Below are 19452 nucleotides of genomic sequence, written 5' to 3'. Positions count from 1 at the left end.
AAAAAGTAGCTGCTTTGCACCTGCAAAAGTTGAGAACAAGATCGTGTCAATATTACTGACTTAATTTCCATCGAAAGGTCGAGTGGAAAGGTGTCTAGGGTGGGGGGTCTCTGTGTAGTAAGCACACATTTCAACAATCAAATCATAAATATGTTAACAATCAAAATCATAAATATGCTAATATGCAAGAAGAGACATTTCAACAATCAAATCATAAATATTAAAGGTTTTTTATATGTAGCTCTTGGGACGATTAGCCCTACCATCAATTGCCAGGACGATTAGATATTTTCTTAGGGGTGTATGTGTATTTGGGGGAGCAGTTGTGTTGCATACCAGAAAATTGGACGAACATCTTCTTTAACACGGAATACATTTGCAGGGCGTCTCCAAGGTAATGGCCTTGATTTGGATTCTTCAACCAGATCAAGATTCTGCCAAAGTAGTTAGTACAATTGTAAGGGGAACATATTTGGTGGTAAGTTTTAATCAAACAACTCATACTATTTTGATGTACATCTGAAGTCAAGTCAAACAGAAGAAGAAATATATGAAAAGAAAACCGTTAATATAGCCAATGCAGATTTTCTCCATGTTGAGAGCATAAAGATGCAATGTCCTAATACCATGAGCCAAAATCTTCTTGCACATCTCGGTTCCAAGGTGAATTCCGTATAATCTGACAGCTTCTTCATTGTCCTTGATAGGCTCCAAGGCAGCAGTAACCTTGGTTGGTATCTACAGTGTGCCATTTTCTTGTTTGTAAAGTGGGGTATGGAACCCTCGTAGTTATTAATGGGCATAATTCCAGGAACAATGGGACGAGTAATTCCAATTTGGCTACAGTTTTCCTCTTGTAGGAGGCGTGCAAGAGATGAAAAAGCGAAAACAGAAAATGACATTGTAACGCAATGTCTGAATCCAAAAATAAAAACAGATCAAGAAACGGACACTACGTTGAAGTGTCTGAATTCAAATATAAAAGCAAGCATGTAGTAGGCATGTGAATGATGAAAAAAATAATAATAATAAAATCAGGAAATGGACATTGCAATGCAGCATTTGAATCCAACTATAAAAAACAGAATCAGAAAATGGACACTGCATGTGTTGACCTATTCCAAAATATAAAAAGTATGAGAAATGAGATGTCAATTGAAGTGGGTGCTAGTTGTAATGGCAAATTTTATAATTTTTTTCTTTTATAATTTAAATGCAAAATCACCCTAAATATAAAACAGTTGAGGGCCAACACTGCACTGCCGGATCTAACTATATCTTTATGTTAGGTTATTTATTTATTTTTTGAAAAATGGAAAACTTCAAATAAAATTCTTAAGGACAGAGGAAAACTCCAAAAAAAACTTTTATTTCCGTTGAGTGCAGGTGACAAGCTCTCATTGAAGCGAAAGCGGAAACTCGTATGAGAAAGGCTGCGCCGTCAGCCACGTGCTGTGCCACGTCAACACCATTTTAGTGACGCCAGCGATAAAGTCAGCATATCTAGCGGCGGTGTAAACTCGAGCTGGACAACCACAGAAACCCCCCCATAGCGTGTTGAAACGGTGTGAACCGACCGCTGACACGTGGGTCACGACACTCTATCTCTCCCTCTCTTCGATCCGCCTATAAAACCGAGTCTCTCCCTCTGCCGGCTTTCCTCGGTGTTCTTCTCTCACTGGGTTTTCTCAACTCCTCATTTTTTCCGAAGAAATTGAAAGATTTTTCTCTCGAATTTTCGTGTTTTTTTTTAATATCCGTGGAGCGAAGAGATATCGGACCAATATGCCCTTCCATGCGAATCGGATACAGCAGGAGCAGGAGCACTGCATCATGGTCTCCGCCCTCAAGCACGTAATCTCCGGTGGAAGCATCAGTGGGCCCACACCTCAGCCAATGCCGCCGGTCTACAATGCCACGTCATCCGTCTCGACGAGCGGCACCCAGTTGGCAGCGGGCCAACCAGCACAACAGGACAACTACTTCTCGCCATCGTTGCCGAATCAAAACAGGAACCAGCAACTGAGTTTGGGAACCGGGTTTGTCGGGATGAATGCGCCAACTACGAGGAAGAGCAAGAACAAGTACAGGGGCGTCAGGCAGAGGCCGTGGGGGAAATGGGCGGCCGAGATTCGAGACCCACGACGGGCGGCGAGGGTGTGGCTAGGGACGTTCGAGACGGCGGAGGACGCGGCCAGGGCTTACGACAAGGCCGCCGTCGAGTTCCGCGGAAATAAGGCAAAGCTCAATTTCCCATCGGACCCGGGCGGTCACATTGTCACGACTAACGACAGTTCTAGTAGTGGAACTAGTGCTAATGCCAGTATTAATCCAGGATTAATTAATAAGCAAAAGCAAAAGAATATTAGCGAAATTGGGGTCATGGAGAAGGAGGAGGAGAAGGTTGATCAGGTCAAACTCAACCAGGCGACGCAGCCGGAGAATATGCAACTGGGGGTGGTGGCGACGGCGGAGAGCAGCGTTGGTCATGAGGAGGATGACCAGTTCTTGTTGTGGGACAATGGCTGGCTCCGAGATGGTGAAGATGATGACTTAATGGCATGGTTATCCACGAACTAGTGTTTGTGCCTTTTTTGCTTGGCGTGACAGTTTTGGTGACGAGCCACTTGAAATTTTGAAAATTTTCTTTTGGTTAAACACTTGAAATTTTAATTTTTATAAATAAAAAAAATAAATTCGGAGTCAAATTAATGGTCAAAGTCCGAAATGGTACGGGAATATTATGTTATTGTTCGGTAGACCTAGCATTTTCAACACGATCCGATCAAATTCGTTAAAATTAGTATTCAAGTGAGTGATAAACGGATCGGATGGTTACCAGGGTCAACTAGTTAATCACCCATTAAATAATAGGTCATTTTAGGTGAACCCGCGAAATCCGTTAACCACCCGTTAGCACCTGTTGTTGAGGACTTTTGTGTAATTTCAATAGTCCTAATAGAAAACCCTCAGCCGAAATTCGATTGCAGTGACTCTTCCAGCTTCAGAAGCCAACCAGAAGACTCTTCCAGCTTCAGCAGCCAACCCTTGGATGAAGAGGTTGAAGATGATGACGCGGAAGGTTTTGGACTTGAATTTGGACCTGGGTTGGTGCGGACGAGGTATACGGTGGTTTGGGAGAGGAAGGCAGTGAGCCCTTGGGAGAGCGGAATAGGGAATCTGGGGGGATTGGAACTTTGGAAGCGGGGACTGGAGGAGCGCCAGGAGTTGCAGATGCTGCGGAATCGAAGGTGTTCGAGGTGGGTTTGGAGGCGGTCGGCGATGAGTAGGGGGAGCTGGTGTGGGAGGTTTGTCCAGTCGACTCGGCTGCCGTCCATGGCGGCCTTGTGCTTTCTGGTTGGACTGAAATAATTTGAGGATGACTTTTCTTCATTAAGGCTGTCTTCAACGGGGGTTTGGTAAGAAAAACCTCAAAAAGCTGAACCATAAAAAATTGTTAACAGGTGAAACGGATCACTCGTTAGCTTAACGGGTTAAGTTCAGATGATCCGTTAAATTAACGGGTCAAATTGAACCTGACCTAAACCCAATAAACTCAACCCGTTTACAGGTCTACTGTACGGCATTATCTTGTACTGAACTACTGACGATGCGGTGACGAGTTTGAACAAAGACAACAATTTGATTGTAACCGAAAAGAAAGCCTACCACACCAGGGCTAAGGCTACTCGTGACATCACGTCTACCACACTCACCACGTAATTAAAATATAAGCTCCATTACTACATGACTTTATTATTATATGCGCATGTGCGACTGAATGCCTACTCCAATTATTATTATATGCGCATGTGCGACTGAATGCCTACTCCAAACCCAACCGCAGAAATAGGAATCGTTGATCACAATCTAAATTACATATATAGATAAAAGTGAATTCAAGGAGAAGGGGGAAAAACATCCCTAGGAGGCCACATCTATCATTTACCAGAATTGCAAAAAGAATTTTACCTGGATTATAACAGCGTTTGTTTTTTAGTACATGAAATTCTCCAATAAATTGACAGTTCGGTTTGCAGCCAACAAAGATTTCAAACAACGAAACCCGATCGACGGACCACAACTGAAAATAATATCACAAAGTTGCCTTGTCAACAACATCTAGTACTTAAAAATCATTCCCCTTTGCCTCTAAGGCAGCACCAGGCAGGCCCAAAATTTCCCATCATATCACCTGCGTGCTGCCAGTTTTTGCAAACCTTCGTTGGGAAAACCAGCATACCCTAACACCTACATCTGTCAACAAAATCTCAATCTAAATACTAGACACCGCACCTACCGGTGCAACAGATGCTGCGAAAAAAAGAAACAAAAAATCTTTTATTCCTGAACAACTGTTTCAACCTGCAGTCATTTTCTTGAACCCAGCAAGCGGCAACTAATTTTATGAGGCTCCTCACGAGGCTGTTGAACTCCCACTTGAGGTCTGTTTAGCCACGTATATTTGCTTCATCTTAGTAGCTGGGAAGTTCTTTTCAGCACCCAGAGACTGATTCCTTCCTTGGTACCCCATTCTTCGGTGGGACCAGTCACCGCCTGAACTATTTTTCTGCGATGCACCACCTCTCTGATAATATGATGAATTGCCATAGTGCTGGTTAGGGATATTACTCTTGTTCATACAAGACTGTGACTTGGCGTTAGAACTTGCGTTATGTCCACTAGAACTGGTACCGAGATTCTGATCAACATCAGTCTTGGCATTATCTACGGTGCAACTCACACATGAGCTCTTAGTGACAACATTCTGTGTTGAAGCCCCAGTGCTGCCGGAGCTTGTAGGGTCTACTAAACCCCGTTCATCTGGAAATCGGGTGGAAGTGGCTTCAGTCAATACAGGAAAACTACGACTGTTGTCAAAGGATGTAGAAGTCCGGGACTCGGGGAACCTGTTGACTGGCAATGATTGGTCAGTAGGACCATGGCTAAATTTAGAAGGAAGTGTACCATCTGCCTGTTGCTGCATTGGCATTGAAAGAGGACCAGACTGAAGAGATGATGCAGGAACATGGGGCCAGCGTGCTTGAACTGACATATCAGAAGGCTGGGGACAACAATTTTTACAAACTCGTTAGTTGGGTTATTCCAGAAAGAAAGAGTATGGTAACTGCTCGCAACCAAATAGAAATACATTGAAAATTTAACATATTTATCTCTTGCACCAGCTGTAGATTCATGTACCCGTAACAAATTCTAAAAGGAATAAAATCTACCACTCAAAGCATTCCCCTTCCCACTCTCTTTAGAGAGAACTCTCCCCAAAGCCCACTATGTTGCAAAACCTAAAAACCACTAAGCAGGGAGGGGTATGTATTAGATCAACATGTTGAAATTTTACCTGGAAAGGAGAAACATCAAACATGGCCAATGGTGAAGCCATGGGAAGGAGTGGTGACCCAGGGGCCAAATGCTGGATCGGAGCAGGTATGTTGGTAGGGTTGCGCTGTGCAGAAACCATATTTATACTGTTCATCTCCCCCTCACCAACACCCATGGAGGAAGATGCAGGGTTGTGCTTCCAATCAGGCTGCTTTCCTGATGGAATATAAGCAGTACCCATGAAACTCAAGCCAACTTGTCCAAATTGTCCTACAGGCGCAAAATGGTTATAGACAACCATGTGTGGAGGGCCTTGAACACCTGGTATGCCTCCAGCTGGACTGATGAAAGGACCAGTAAAACCCGCAGGAGGACCATAGAATGAATCTACCCCGGAATGGCATTGCTGCCAAGTTCCAAGTGGCGCTGAAACTGGTGCACTAGTCTTTTGCGATTGTGCTTGGGTAGTAGATGCAGATTCTTCATGTGGTCCAAAAGCAAAAACAGGACCCCCCATCATGGGATTCATCTCATAAAAGGGAAAATGGGAAGGTGGGCCACCAGGAAAATGTGGAAGCATTTGGCCTGAAGAATTCTGAGGACTTGTTAAGGGTGGCCATAACGAAATTGGTGGGGTCTCAACAGATAGATCTGCTGGAAGGGAAACACTGAGGGACTCTTCAGCCCTCGATTGACTGGCTAATTGTTGATCACCAGCTCCACCTACTAAAGATTAAAAACTCTAGTATGAGAAGAATCATTAAATATAAGGCAACACTCAATACTAAAACAAAAAATCCATTCACACCTGCTGTAATCCCATCTATATCAGCACCTTGAACATTCTTAGGACGGGCAGTCAAAACAAAATTGGTTATAATGAAATTATTCTGACCTGGTAAAGGTGGCCTTAATGAGATTGGTGGGGTCTCCAAAGATAAATCTGCTGGAAGGGACACACTTAGAGACTGTATGGCCCTTGATTGACTGGCAAATTTCTGATCACCAGCTCCAGCTACCAGAGATTAAAAATAATTCTAATAAGATAATAAACATTATAAGGAGAAAAGGAATGTGTGTCTCTACACCAGAAAAATAAGTATTCACCTGCTGTTATCCCATCAATATCTGCAACTGAACCAGAGCAAGCACCCAAACTATTCCCAGCAATTTCATCACTGCTGATGGCTGCAACAGCAACAGCTGAAGCAGCTGCTTCAGCTTCTGATTCACAATCTTCCAAATGAACACAAGACTCAGCCGTGTGTTTCTCTTTCTCAAAGAGAAGACCACAATCATTTTCAGCTGCAGAATGATTGTGCGATAGTTGCATGTCAGACCGAGATGGTCCTGGTGGACCAATTCCATGTGAAACAGAGCGGCTACTAGGAGGAAGTATTGTTGGAGACGTGACAGCACCTGAATATAGAAGGATAAAATGATCAGAAAAATGACGACTGCAACTTTTAGCAAACTCCCGAGATTTTTAGCATGCTCACCAAATTGGATTTTCTCGCCAGCAAGCAGGGAATTGATTGGATTTGCAGCAGAAGAAAATGGATTCTCCTTTGTCAAGATTGATGAAGATGGCATGCTGGATTCACAAACTGAGCTAGGTAATTTCTCCAACAGAACCATGAGAGCCAAATTGCCCAGGCTTCATAGCCTCATCAAGTTGGGTCTGTGTCAAGGATATAACCTGCTGGATGAAGTCAATCAATTGCACTCTAGGCAGTATACAGAAGGGGAAAAAGAAAAAAAAGGGAAACACACTGCAGCAATATGTTGCTTCATCAGTACAACCAAGAGATGTGTGTGTGTGTGTGTGTGTGTCAAAAAAGGAGCAATAATGGAACACAAATGAGGTAAATTAAACCATAAGAAGAACGAGAACAGTGAACAACTCATTTGTATAACACAAAAAAATATGCTTGGGTGCAAATAAAAAGCACCCAATGCATGTCACAGAAGCAACACAGTGAAGAAACCAACAAAAAAGAACACAGTAACCTTACAGAATCTATTCAGAACAAAAATGAAAAACCTATGGTAAAACACAAGATTTACAACATAGTTGTTTTGCACACCTGTTGATTGATCCGTGAATTACCCCATGCGTCCAAAGATGCTTGAACATTGTCCAGAACCTTACTCTTGTTGTCAACAATTGAGCTGCGCCCAAGATTTTTCTCACTACCTGATACTACAGGAAGCGAGCTTGTGTTCAGTGACCTGTTGATAAAAAGAATGATTAGAAATCTACGTATTAACTTATTGGGTTTAAATGTTTTTTCAAAGCGAGCAAATACCTGATTGTGTGGGATCTAATATCAGCCTGGGCATCACTTTTTACAGCAGTAGTGCCAATTGGAGCCAACGGTTGAGACACTACACTAGTGTTAAAACCAGCTGATACTTCCATATTTACCAATCCACGTCCCTCAGAGGCAATGAAATCAGAGCGACTGCTGTTTCCTGCTTCTCCATTTGCCACTGTATAATTTTTACCTGAGTTGGCAGAGGCAGTACTACTTTTTGAAGTAGAACGAGGTTTTCGTGGAACCTGATAAAATGAGCACATAAAAGAAATTAAGCAACACTATTTAAATCAACGAAAGGCAAAATACAAAATGAAATTACATGCATTCCAACCTTTGAGGCCCGAGACTTCGCCTTGATTTCTTTTTCTCTCTGTTCACGCCGATCATTCAGCATTTGCCTCTTTGATCTCACTTCAATGAAATCATCTTCATCACTAGGAGCCTCTATGCCAGGTTGCTCAAAGACACGCACAAAGCCACTTTGAAGAGGAGCATACACATCTTCTTCAGAATGAATATTTCTTTTAAGATTTCCCTCTCCAGATTGCGGGACATTCTGACTCCTTGTCAAAGCATCTTTTCCAGCTCCCTTTTCAGCCTTGCTCCCAGAATCTACTTCTAGTGAATTAAGTGGACCTGGGCTCAAGCCCTCTGAATCTAACATCTGTTTTGATGGTTTATTTGACATAACAACCCTCCTAGGCCCACTTCTTACAGAAGACCCAAAACCCCTTCCAGAGACATATTTCTCGTCCAGTCCAACGTGGTTGGAAGATACAGACCCTGTATATTGCCTCTTATCAGCACTTCCTCGAACTCGAAACTCAGTTCGCTGCATATTGCGTCGAGGTCTCCTCTGAAACCCACTAGATTCTAAATGTGTAGGCTCAGCAACTGGAAATGATCCAGAGCCGAGAATTTTTAACTGTAACCACATATTTTCTTCCTCTGCCACCAGATGTTGGGCCATGGGCCCTTGGCCCACTAAAATCTTTGTCTTTGATAACTAACTGAGATGGCGTTGCTCCAGTTTGAGCCTGACCTTGAGATTCCCGAGTACCAAGAAAACCACTGAGGTTTTTCCCAACCGAGTTATTGTTTCTCTGGTCTTCCCCCTGAAAAGACTCAGATCTTGAACTGCTATCGCCAATACGGGATACTGCTGGTCCCCGTTGCACCATGACAGAGGTTTCAGCAGTTCCTCCAGCGGGCATTGAATTTATCTTTTCTGATACATTCTCTTGAGATGCACCCAAAAGCCTCGAAGTAACTCCAGGTTGATTATTATTCACTGAACTCAACGTAGCATCATTTTTAATATTTTGATAAGTTACTGGGCCAGTTTGAATAGGCAGAGGGCCTCCTGGGCTCTGATTCAATGAAAAACCGGATGGGAGATTGGGCTGAACAAAAGACACTGATTGAGGACCCATTGGCAGTACTCCCTGGGAGATAGGAGATGTATACCTTAGCTGACCAAACTGGAAGAGTGGCTGTGACGGGTGCATGTGGGCTAGAGACGGACCAACCTGAGGATGCAGAGGAAGAGGCATCTGTATAGAACCAATTTGTATAGCTGGGACTGGAGATGGTATCAGAGATGGACCGGAAAACAGCCCAAACTGAAGCTTAACAGGTCCCTCTGTCTGATTCAGAACAGAAGATACTGTAGGCATGGCAGCATGACTGGACAACAAATGGGAGGTAAAGCTAACCGAAGATGTAACTGGATGCTGAGAAAATGGCCCAGAAGTACTAGAAGCATCCACATGTTCACGTTCAGTTGCAGCTGACATATGAGAGACATTACTAGGCTGGATAACTAAATTCTGCATTGCCTTCTCAGTTTCATGGACCAATCTGGAAGAACTACCTACATTCACTTGGTTGGACCCATCCATAGGTTGAAGGGTCAGTTCATCAGCACGAATTCCATCAAATGACCCCTGTTCTTCAACAGTTCCAGATGAAACCTTAGGTACCACAAATGTACCTTCGTCATTCCTTGAACTTCTCTCAAACTCATCATTTGGCATTCCAACTTCAACACCTTCATTGAAGCCTAGTACCAAATTGTCCATGTCAGGGGATCCTTCTCCTCTAAATGCATGTCGTCAAACTCCTGGGTTAGATCAATATTCTCATCATCTACTTCATGCACTTCATCTTCCTCCTCGTATCCATCTTCATCTTCATCGTATTCTTCTTGCTCCTGAAGATGCTCATTGTTCTCATCAGTCCATTCTTCATTATCACCAGTTGAGATAGAACTAGAAGCATTCATCACATTCTCTTGTCCAGGATTGGTAGGTAATACGAGAGGTTCACTCTCCGGCCCAGATAAGGGGACCTCTTTGCTGTCTCCCGGGGCAGATAACACTGAAGAATCTCGAGACTCATCCAAGTCATCATGAGAAAGATGAGTTGGAGAACTAGGGGGGCTAGACACAGAAAGAGATGATTGTGAATCACACCTTGGGCTGGTGATACTGTCCAGTTTACGATTCTCACTCCCCGTGTTTTCTTGTTTGACATTAATTATTTCAGATTGTCCGATATTCTCAGGATGATTAGTATCATGCCTTGTCTGCATGGTAGGTTCACCTCTACCTGCTTGATTGAACTGTATCTCATTGTCTAGAAAAGCTGAGGGACCAGGACGCTCAACTTCATCCCTGTAGGAGGATTTGTGCATGGAAGCTAGTGATGGCGGTGGAAGAACACGAGGCTGCCTCATGGAATACCGTGACCTACCAAAGGAATAAGGCCCATCTGCATCAGAATTTGGATACAACTGTTCAGGGTAAGGAGAATAAGGATTGCCATGGACACGCCCCTGCCCCCATCCAGCATCACTAAACTTTTCAACAAGGTTATCATGGAATTCAGAATCAATCTCCATGTTTCTGCTATAATGATCCCCATCGCCAGAAAGGTTCCACCTCTGCCCCCTTAAATGAGTGATATCATCCATGTGAGGTTCAGCAATCCCCCCTTTGTGGTAAGTCCTAGAAGACATGAATCCACTGCCTCCATAGAACTCTTTCCTTAAAGGAGCTCTCCCACCAACAGATGAATCTCGTCTGGGACTATGATGGCCAAAATCCTGGTCTTGCAGAAGTAAGCTTGAGCTGTTCCCATTCTCATATACATCTCTTCTCCAGGAATTAACGGATTTTCCCCTGTCCACAAAAGGAGAACTATCTCTAGAATAATGAGACCTAGAACCCATCTCAAGGGACCTGTTCAAACTTGAATCAGAAGATGCTGAGGCTGTGATCCGCTCCACCATTCTTTCACCATCCTCCCAGTCATCCATGTCTGCTGCCCTGGAGACATCTTTTTCTTTCTCCATCCTAGACATTTTCTCATCTGCATCAGCCACAGAATTACCACCAGTCTTTCCTGTTTCAGCCCTCCTCTTTGCAATCCTTTCCTCCAATTCTAAAAGCTTCTGCTTCGCAGCATGTTTCCTCCTTTCTTCCTCCAAAAACAACCTCTGTTTCTCCTCTTCCCTAGCTAATCTCTGCTCTTCAGCTCTTCGCATGGCATCAAGTTGTTCTTGTTCTGCTCTCCACGCTGCTTCCCTAGCTTCTTCTTCCATCCTTCTCTGCCTTTCTTCTTGTTCCCTAGCCATCCGCATTCTCTCCTCTTCTTCTCTTCGAGCTAGCTCCAAAGTTCTTTCTTGTTCCTCAATGATCCTCTGTCGCTCCTGTTCTTGCATTTTCTGAACTCTCTCAAGTTCAGCCTCAAAAGATTCCCTAACAGGGTCATGGAAATCAGTTTGTTTAACCACATCTTTCTTCTTCTTAACCACTCCAAAAAGACCGGCAGAGAAGGGATCCCGGCTGTCAAAACCAGTACCTCCAAAGTCTTTCATGTAAGGATCCTCTACATAAGGTTTTTCACTCTTTGAAAATGGGTGCTTCTCCCTTCCAAAATTAAGCAGTGGATCATTGACGGGAAGCCCTTTACCACCTGCAGAGTAGGGTTTGGACACTGAGCCATTCTGTAAAGCATCACCTCTGTATCTATTTTGTTGTTCACTGCCATACCGGTCACGTTTATTCCATTCAGGCCCTCTGCTTGTATATGAGTCTGTAGAATTGTTCCAAGGCTGTCTCCCTCCTTGTCTATACCCATCCCTCCTTACAAAATTATCTTGAGCATTTTCTTGAACAGATGTCAGACTATACTTACTATCCTTACCTGTTTCTCTGTATAAACTCGACGCCCTTGCATCAAAAACATTTCGGTCATTTCCAACTTGACCACTATTTCCATCTTTTGGAAATGTGATATTTCTCCATGAGTTCCCTTCCCTTCCTTCTCTACTAGGTGTTCTTGCATCTCTGCTGTATGAATCCACCTTTGGGACTTCGCTGGTAGAAACCTTTCCAGCTTCATTGTCATGCAGAATCCATCTCTCCGAAGGGTCGTGAACTGGCTTGACTGGTAGAACACTTATTCTGGGCATATCAAAATCTCTATCCCAACAAGCTTCAGTTTTTGAGAACCCATGATCTCTGCCCCGATCTGTGAAACCATGACTTGTATCACGCTCATCATCCGCCCAATCTGATCTTGGGTTCAACCGAACTAATGGTAGTGGACCTGGAAAATACTCATCCAGCTTCCTTGCTTGCTCTGATGCACGATCACCACCTAAACCCTTACTTTCACTGCCATTCTCATTCTGTACACCACGACGAGACGTCTGCAATTGAGGCCGCATGTCAACAAGCAAACTAGAATGAGTACTATCCCTCTGCTCATTCAACAATTCATCACGGACAGCTTGCATCTGTTTCTGATTCAAACCCTCCTTTTGCTTTTGTGAAGGCCTTGACGAAGACGGCAAAGCAGCCTGCAAAGAAGGGAAATCTTCACCCCTCAACAGCAGTGCTTTCTCTGCCGGTTGATATGTTGGAGCAGGAATAGGGAGAGGTCCCACCGAGCCAGGCCGAGCTGAAGGTGGCATATAAACACTGCTGACCACAGTGTTCCCTCTACTCACCCCATCAACACCATGCAAAGTCTGGTCATTTGCCTCAGCTCCTCCATGATCACCATCCACTTCTTTCTCTTGCAAAGCAACAGCAGTAGGCTTCGTCCACCCCACACCAGACGAAGTAGGCCTCGCCCCACTACCTGCAGCCCCTCCACCAGCAGGACCACCACCTGAGCCCAACGAATCAAATCTCTCATGCTCTTTGCGCAATGAAGGCAGATTCAAGGGGGGTGGAACAGAAAGCTTCGACCCAGCAGCTTTGTTCGCACTGCGAGGCCTCGAAAGGACCACCATTCCTCCGCTGCCATGAGTAGCTGGCCTCCCCCTGTTTGACCCGTAAGGGCTATGGTGCGGTGGATGGTGATGATGGTGAGAAGGCTGCCCATAGGATTTGTTCAGATTCACAGATACAAACTTGGCCCCGACTCCGGGATTAGCCATCTCACGCGTCCGACCCACACTACGATCAAATTAGCCGGCTCTGATTTCTGCCAACGCATCAAAAACCCTAACCCTAGCCTTCTGCTCCCGCCCGCCCGAAATATCGAATCAAAGTCTGTTCCCCTTCCACGGATCTCACAGAAAAATGATTAATTTTAATCGGAACCCAAACCCTAGAGCGTCTCTCCCTAACCCTGATCGATCAAAACATTAATCATCACATAATTGCTCGATTAATTAAACTAATTAACTCGTAATGCATGTAAACAACCCCAATTAAAGTGCGATTATTGTCCGATTAGGTTTTCTCGGTGACAGAATTTAAGGAGATCAAATGGAAAGACAAAGGGGGAGTAGGATAAGGAGCTTACCTCCGGGAGCGCAAGATAGAGAACGGCGTGGTTAACGTGCGCCGCGGAGAAAACACGAGTGCGAAAGCGTAAGATAGAAGAAGCCCTACTGTCACCGGAAAGAGAGAAACAAGGAGAGAGAGAGAGAGTAGAGAGAGTAGAGAGAGTAGAGAGAGAAAATAAACGAAAAATGAGGCTAAGCACGAGTGGGGAGGAGAGGAGAGGAAAGTCAGGAATGGTTTTCTTGTCTTCTTGTTTCCTCCCCTTTACTTTATATTATTTATACTTACACCCCATAGACTTCTGTGATTTTGATTATTCTCGTACTTTATATTTTCACATTCGCCCTCTAATCAATGGACTGTGGAGTACGGACACCGTCAGACAGTTTTGTTTCTGGTTTTGTTCTGGGATCTGGACCAAAAGCAAGAACAATTGTTTGGCTTTGTAATTCCTTCATTTGCCATTTTGATCAACTGGTTTGTTGTTTTGGAAGACTGCCACTTTCTCCAACTGAACTGTTTTTCGTGTAGGATAAGAATAACGCAACGTATCATATCAATTGAGGATTTGAGTACTCCTAAGCTGATTAAAAGTATCTTAATCCCTTGTTCAAAATGTGTTTAATGACTGTCTTTGTTTATTGTTCCATGTTGATCATGTTTGAAACATAATCAAACTAAGCGCCCCAATGGGTAGCTTCAAGCCAATGCAAGGTACCAACGAGTAGCTCCATCCCAATCTCACGTTAATCACTATCCAACAGATGTGCAATATTAGTTGCTTCCGTAGATTGTAACTCACCATGACACCTGTAGTTTATGAGCAAAACAAGACACGTAATACACATGTGAAATCTCAACAAAAACAAAAAAAACGAAAAAAAAAAAAGTTGTAAAGTACATAAACATGTTATGAAGTAAGAGCTTCTCCAATGGGAGGCTTCCACCACCTTTAAGGACTCATTTAGGAATTTAAAGGAAATTTTTGTATCCCTAATGGAATATTGTCTCCAATAGTAGAGTTCTTATAGTATAATACCTAAATACAGAGACTAAAATGTTATTGTTTATTTCGTTGAAGTATTGTAGCCGTTGATAAAAACCAAAAACCTATGAAAAAGAAAAGGAGAAGTTGCAAAAAAACAGAAAGAGAAACAACATGCCCACATGACAAGAGTATGATTCTCTCTCCTCTTTTTTTCCCTCTCCTTCCCTCCCCTCCTATTTGAACGGTCTCACGGTTAAGCCATGTCAACATCTTATATTAATTTTTTATAGAAAGAGAAAGACAAAATAGAGAATGTGAGAGAAGGGGATGGAAAGAGGAGGGGAGAGAATCCTAATCCATACAACATGGGTGGGTTCAAAAAGCAAGAAAAAAACAAAGGAGTTTTAACGAAACACTTGCAGTACTATTCACTTTTAACGAAAAACCAAATTTTTACCTTTTCCTGATACTATTTACTCGCGGTACTATGCACAAAATGAATATAAATATCAAGTTTTTCTTTATGGGCCGAGTAATAGAAAAAAAAAAATCCTTTCTTTGCGTAGTTGTCTTCTCCAAGAAGATGCCACCATTGCAGCCTGCACTGGCCGTCATATTTAAGTACGAGGGGTTCCTAGAAAATTTCAAAGCACAATTTAGGGTCTCCAAGGGGTCCTGGGACCACTCTTTGAGTCCCTATAATATACTCCTCATATTTGAGGATTTCTTTAAGGTATCCGGCGAATCCCTATATCTTGAGATACTTTAAAGACTTCTATTCCGAATTATTAGAAGCCTTTTGTCCCTTTGTTTTGGGACTATATACGATGTTGGAAATTTTGAGTAGAAATTTCATTGTCCCACATTGGCCAATCCTAAAAGATTTCCTAACTTTATAAGGATTTGTCTCTTATAGATAGTGATTAGAGTGATAGACCATTGAGAATGAAATTGGGCTTAACCTTGGGATTGGGCTTTGGAGTGTACTAATTCATTGATAATTAATATATATAATTAATTATCAAAAGATGGGCCTTGGGGTTGGGCTTTGGGAATACTACTTGATTGATTATTAATATATATAATTATTTTTAATTAATTTCGAATTTAATTAAATTATTTTTTTTATCATCTTTTCATATGAAGTTTGAAGTCAATGAAAAAATGCAGAGAGCACAGCACCCCTCTGAAGAGATGTCTCCCAACAGTCACATCTCATTCTCATACATGTTGTGAACAGACATAATCTCATTATATATACAGCCATCTACATGGCATTTAGAACACAAAAAATCAACATTCTTCTTCTACAATCACAAATATCCTTTATGAGAGAACCACACAGAAATTCACCAAAAGTTAAATTTTCAGGTGCTAGAATTCTGACTTAATCGTTGAATCCTGGTGAAGTAAACGTCTGTAAAACTACAAGCACTGAGTAAGGATGAAATTTCTGTTTCAAGGACATTGCAGTACACAAGCCTCGATCTTCAATATTTCTGTTTAATATTATTTCATTATTCATACACTATTAATTAGTTGTTTGCATTTATTATTTGTTAGCATATATAAATTTATCACAGATTGTTGACATATATCCAACATACGATTGTAAGACTCTATTTAGGGTCTCCATTGAAAATGCTCAGTGGGTTTAATTTTTGTAGTGCTAGAGCCTAGAGAGATGGTTATATGCTTGAAGCCAATTTATGTATGTATATATAGTCCCCTTATATAACGGCCCGCCCCGAAATATTTATTTTCGGGAAAGAGTATCGGTGATAGGGCCCAAACTAAACTATTGTTTAGTTCACTACCAACATCCACGATTCTTTAATTAAATTTCTAGATTCCACTCACAATCTACAACCATAATTCACTTTTCAACACATACTATTATATTTTTGTTTTATTATTAATTCCTTCTCTTAGATCAAAATTTCAACTAAAGATGTAATTTCGATTAATTTACCTCATTTATTTTATGGTTGCATCTAACTTCACGTTAGACTGCCTACGTACCCTAAACAGGGATCAAGTCATTCCTAGTTTGCCAATTCAATTTCAAACCCATTCCAAAAATATTCAATTATCCAAAATATCCAACATTCGTGTTAATACTCGAAACACGTCCAATTCGATACCAAAAAGCATAGTTGTAATAAAGAAATTCGCATAAAAACGTGATGTCAGCTTGCCAGCCATGTGCCGCCGCACACGCTGTCGCAGGTTGCGGTCGGGCGCCTCAACTTGTCGAAAAATTTCACTGTTTCTAAAAATTCTCAAATTTTACAGAAATGTAGAGCAAGTCAACTTTTATACCTGGGCCGAAGTTCAATTCGGCGGGAAAACACCTGAATGTAGCCATGAACCGCTGGAACCCTAGAATTTGGGTGGCCTTAATCTGCCACCACCGGTGCTCCGCCGCCCCAACCAACGCCTGGGCTTTGTTTCTGGGTTCAAGGAGAGTCTAATGGTGGTGGTAATTCAATCAAAGCTTTTCAAATTTGGTAAATCTCGGCCAAAAGTCTTCGCGGCACCCACAGTTCCCGTCAGGGTATTTTACCCAAATCCAAGGCCAATTTCCATGAATTTTTTTGTTGTAAATGAGAGAGGGAATGTCGGGAACCCATTTCCAAGTGATAATTCAAGGTAAGTCGTTTGAATTCGGCCGGAAAATGCATAGGAAACCATGGTTTCCGTTGGTCTGGTCATGAAAAGGGGAAACGGGTTGAGAAACCCGGTTGTCTACCTCTCTCTCTCTCCCCTTTTCCTCCTGCTCTCCTCTTCTCATTGATCCCCCCCAACCCTCCTTTCTTCCCTTCTTTTCTTCCCCTGGCAAATTTCCACTAAAACAGAACTAGAGCCTTCCAGATTCATGGCAAAATAACTATTTTGCCCCTACTTTCGTTCGTTTATATTTCATTCTTTATAACACCGTTTCACGAACAGTTTTCGCCTACACACTCGTAGGGTCGTCCTTTATCCAAATATCTCAAGAAATCTGATAAAAATATATAAGGATAAAATATGTCCTCGTATAATTACGTTAAACCAAATAGGGCATTTTCGTCTTTTTCACTTAACGATAAATTTTTCAACATAATTTATAATAATTTCCATAACAAAACTATAAAAGTTCTCAATTCAATTTTCCATACCCATAAATTGATTTAATTTCGATTTTTCTCCACATATTCATATATTAAATTTTTAGGGTATTACACCTTATGTTGAGGGATTTTTCAAATAAGCTTGCTCGAGGATACTTGTAGTGCGCATTTCATAACACCTTTCAACAATGCGAACAATTTCTATTTTATTTCATCATTCATGTATCATCCTTACAAAAGATTAAAAAAATCCAAAATCATTAGAATATCCAAATGTGAAAAAAAAAAATAAATAAATACAATTCTTGAAAAAAAACGCTAAAATGATTGCCTTCTAATTAAGTGGTAAAATGATTTTGAATTTTGATTAATTTTTGCAATGGTAATCTACGAATTAAAATATGAATGGTAAATGATTGGATCTGTTGGATATACGCCTTAAAAGCAATCAATATTAGTGAATAGTCCACTAATTAATTGCAAGGGCAAGATCACTATAGTAGAAGAACTATATATATATATACTTAAACTCAAACTTACAAGTTAATTCGTATTATGTCCTTGCATACTCAAAACACTGTTACTTGTACAGTGTTTTTCTGTTTTTCTCTTATTTTTTGTTATTTCATGTATGCCCGTGTTATCCACTCGTCGATGGTGGATGCCTCTCCAACTCTGCAGTCCTACGTGCGTTCAAATAGGTCTCCTCTAAAATTGCTACCACGTTTTAAGAGAGATGGCGTGGTGCTGCCACTTTCTAAAACTAAAAGAGATTGATATCTGAAAGGGATGAATCCCTTCTTTTTCCATTGCTCTCAACCTCCAACTGCAGAAGTAGCTCAAGCTCCTCCTTACCGACCCTCTTTCTCTCTCCGACTCATCCCATTTTGATTCCCCTCAATCCCATTGCCAATGGCGTCCAAGTCCAAAATCCTCTTCATCGGCGGCACCAGAAAGTTCATCGTCGAGGCCAGCGCTAAGGCCGACCACCTACCTACTTTCTGGTCTGAGAAATTACCCTTTCCAACCCGGCAAAGTCCAAAGTCCTCGAGAACTTCAAGGATCTGGGCGACAAGTTTATCCTGGTTTGTAAAATTCCCAGCATTTTGTAGCTTTTTAATCCGATTAGCAAATTGGGTTTTGCTTGATTTGTATTTTTTTTATAATTTACAGGGTGATGGTACGATCACGAGAGCTTGGTGAAGGCGATCAAGCAATATATTTAACACTAGGAGCTAAAATCTTTGCACTGCCTTATAATTACTTTTCTGTGAATTGTCCTTACTTTAAGTTTTTCATATTTCATAATCTTCTTTGCACAAAATCGCTGGTTAATTCCTGATTTCATGCATATATATGTTACCATTTCCATAATCATTTAATATTTCCTGTTAGATAGAACCTCATTACATATTTCTCGAAGTTTTACTCAACACCAACTCTAATAAATTTGTCATGTTTCACTAATTTAGCCATTTGGTCAATACTACTCTAATCTTTTAGATGAGTCACTAAATTTCATTTTTTTGGTACATTTTAAACTTGACTTGAAAAAATATGTCTACCAACAAAACAATGCTAATACTTTTTATTTTATGTTAATTACACACAAAACTACCTCAACTATGGATCGAACCACAATCTCATATCTCATGTTTTAAACATTGCAATATCATACCTCAACTTATGAATTCATTGCAATGTCGGACCTCCGTTAATTTTTTTGTCAATTTTGACTGTTAAATGATGACGTGGCAGGAACAGAGCCTACTCCTTTGACAATTGGAATAAAAAATTATTAATTAAAATTATTAATTTTTTATTTACAATTAAAATCAATTAAAAAAATAACTCTCTCAGCCGCAACCCTCCCTCCCCGTTCATCC

General features: G+C 41.6%; 3 protein-coding genes across 3 annotated transcripts; 2 read left to right on the top strand and 1 right to left on the bottom strand.

Annotated features, from left to right (window-relative positions):
* The first annotated feature begins 1652 nt into the window (after nucleotides 1-1652).
* Nucleotides 1653-2759, top strand: LOC103964489 (ethylene-responsive transcription factor SHINE 2-like). The gene has a single exon (XM_009377429.3). It carries the CDS (start codon nucleotides 1786-1788, stop codon nucleotides 2578-2580), a length of 795 nt encoding a protein of 264 aa, XP_009375704.2. The 5' UTR covers nucleotides 1653-1785; the 3' UTR covers nucleotides 2581-2759.
* A 1195-nt stretch (nucleotides 2760-3954) lies between these two features.
* LOC103964488 lies at nucleotides 3955-13680 on the bottom strand. Its single transcript, XM_009377427.3, is given in 12 exon segments — nucleotides 3955-5065; nucleotides 5360-6066; nucleotides 6236-6355; nucleotides 6448-6759; nucleotides 6840-6978; nucleotides 6980-7039; nucleotides 7428-7572; nucleotides 7650-7903; nucleotides 7993-8625; nucleotides 8627-9748; nucleotides 9751-13307; nucleotides 13485-13680. Coding segments are annotated over 11 exon segments (7503 nt in total). The 5' UTR covers nucleotides 13114-13307; nucleotides 13485-13680; the 3' UTR covers nucleotides 3955-4417.
* Nucleotides 13681-18230: 4550 nt separating this feature from the next.
* On the top strand, nucleotides 18231-18930 carry LOC103964487. Its single transcript, XM_009377426.3, has 2 exons — nucleotides 18231-18651; nucleotides 18740-18930. Exons 1-2 carry the CDS (start codon nucleotides 18479-18481, stop codon nucleotides 18906-18908), a joined length of 342 nt encoding a protein of 113 aa, XP_009375701.1. The 5' UTR covers nucleotides 18231-18478; the 3' UTR covers nucleotides 18909-18930.
* The last annotated feature ends 522 nt before the right edge of the window (nucleotides 18931-19452 follow it).

The sequence above is a fragment of a genome, unplaced genomic scaffold (assembly GCF_019419815.1).
Source record: "Pyrus x bretschneideri cultivar Hongxiangsu unplaced genomic scaffold, Pyrus_bretschneideri_v1 Contig59, whole genome shotgun sequence".
Classification (NCBI taxonomy): Eukaryota; Viridiplantae; Streptophyta; class Magnoliopsida; order Rosales; family Rosaceae; genus Pyrus; species Pyrus x bretschneideri.
This window is presented reverse-complemented; position numbering and strand designations above follow the sequence as displayed.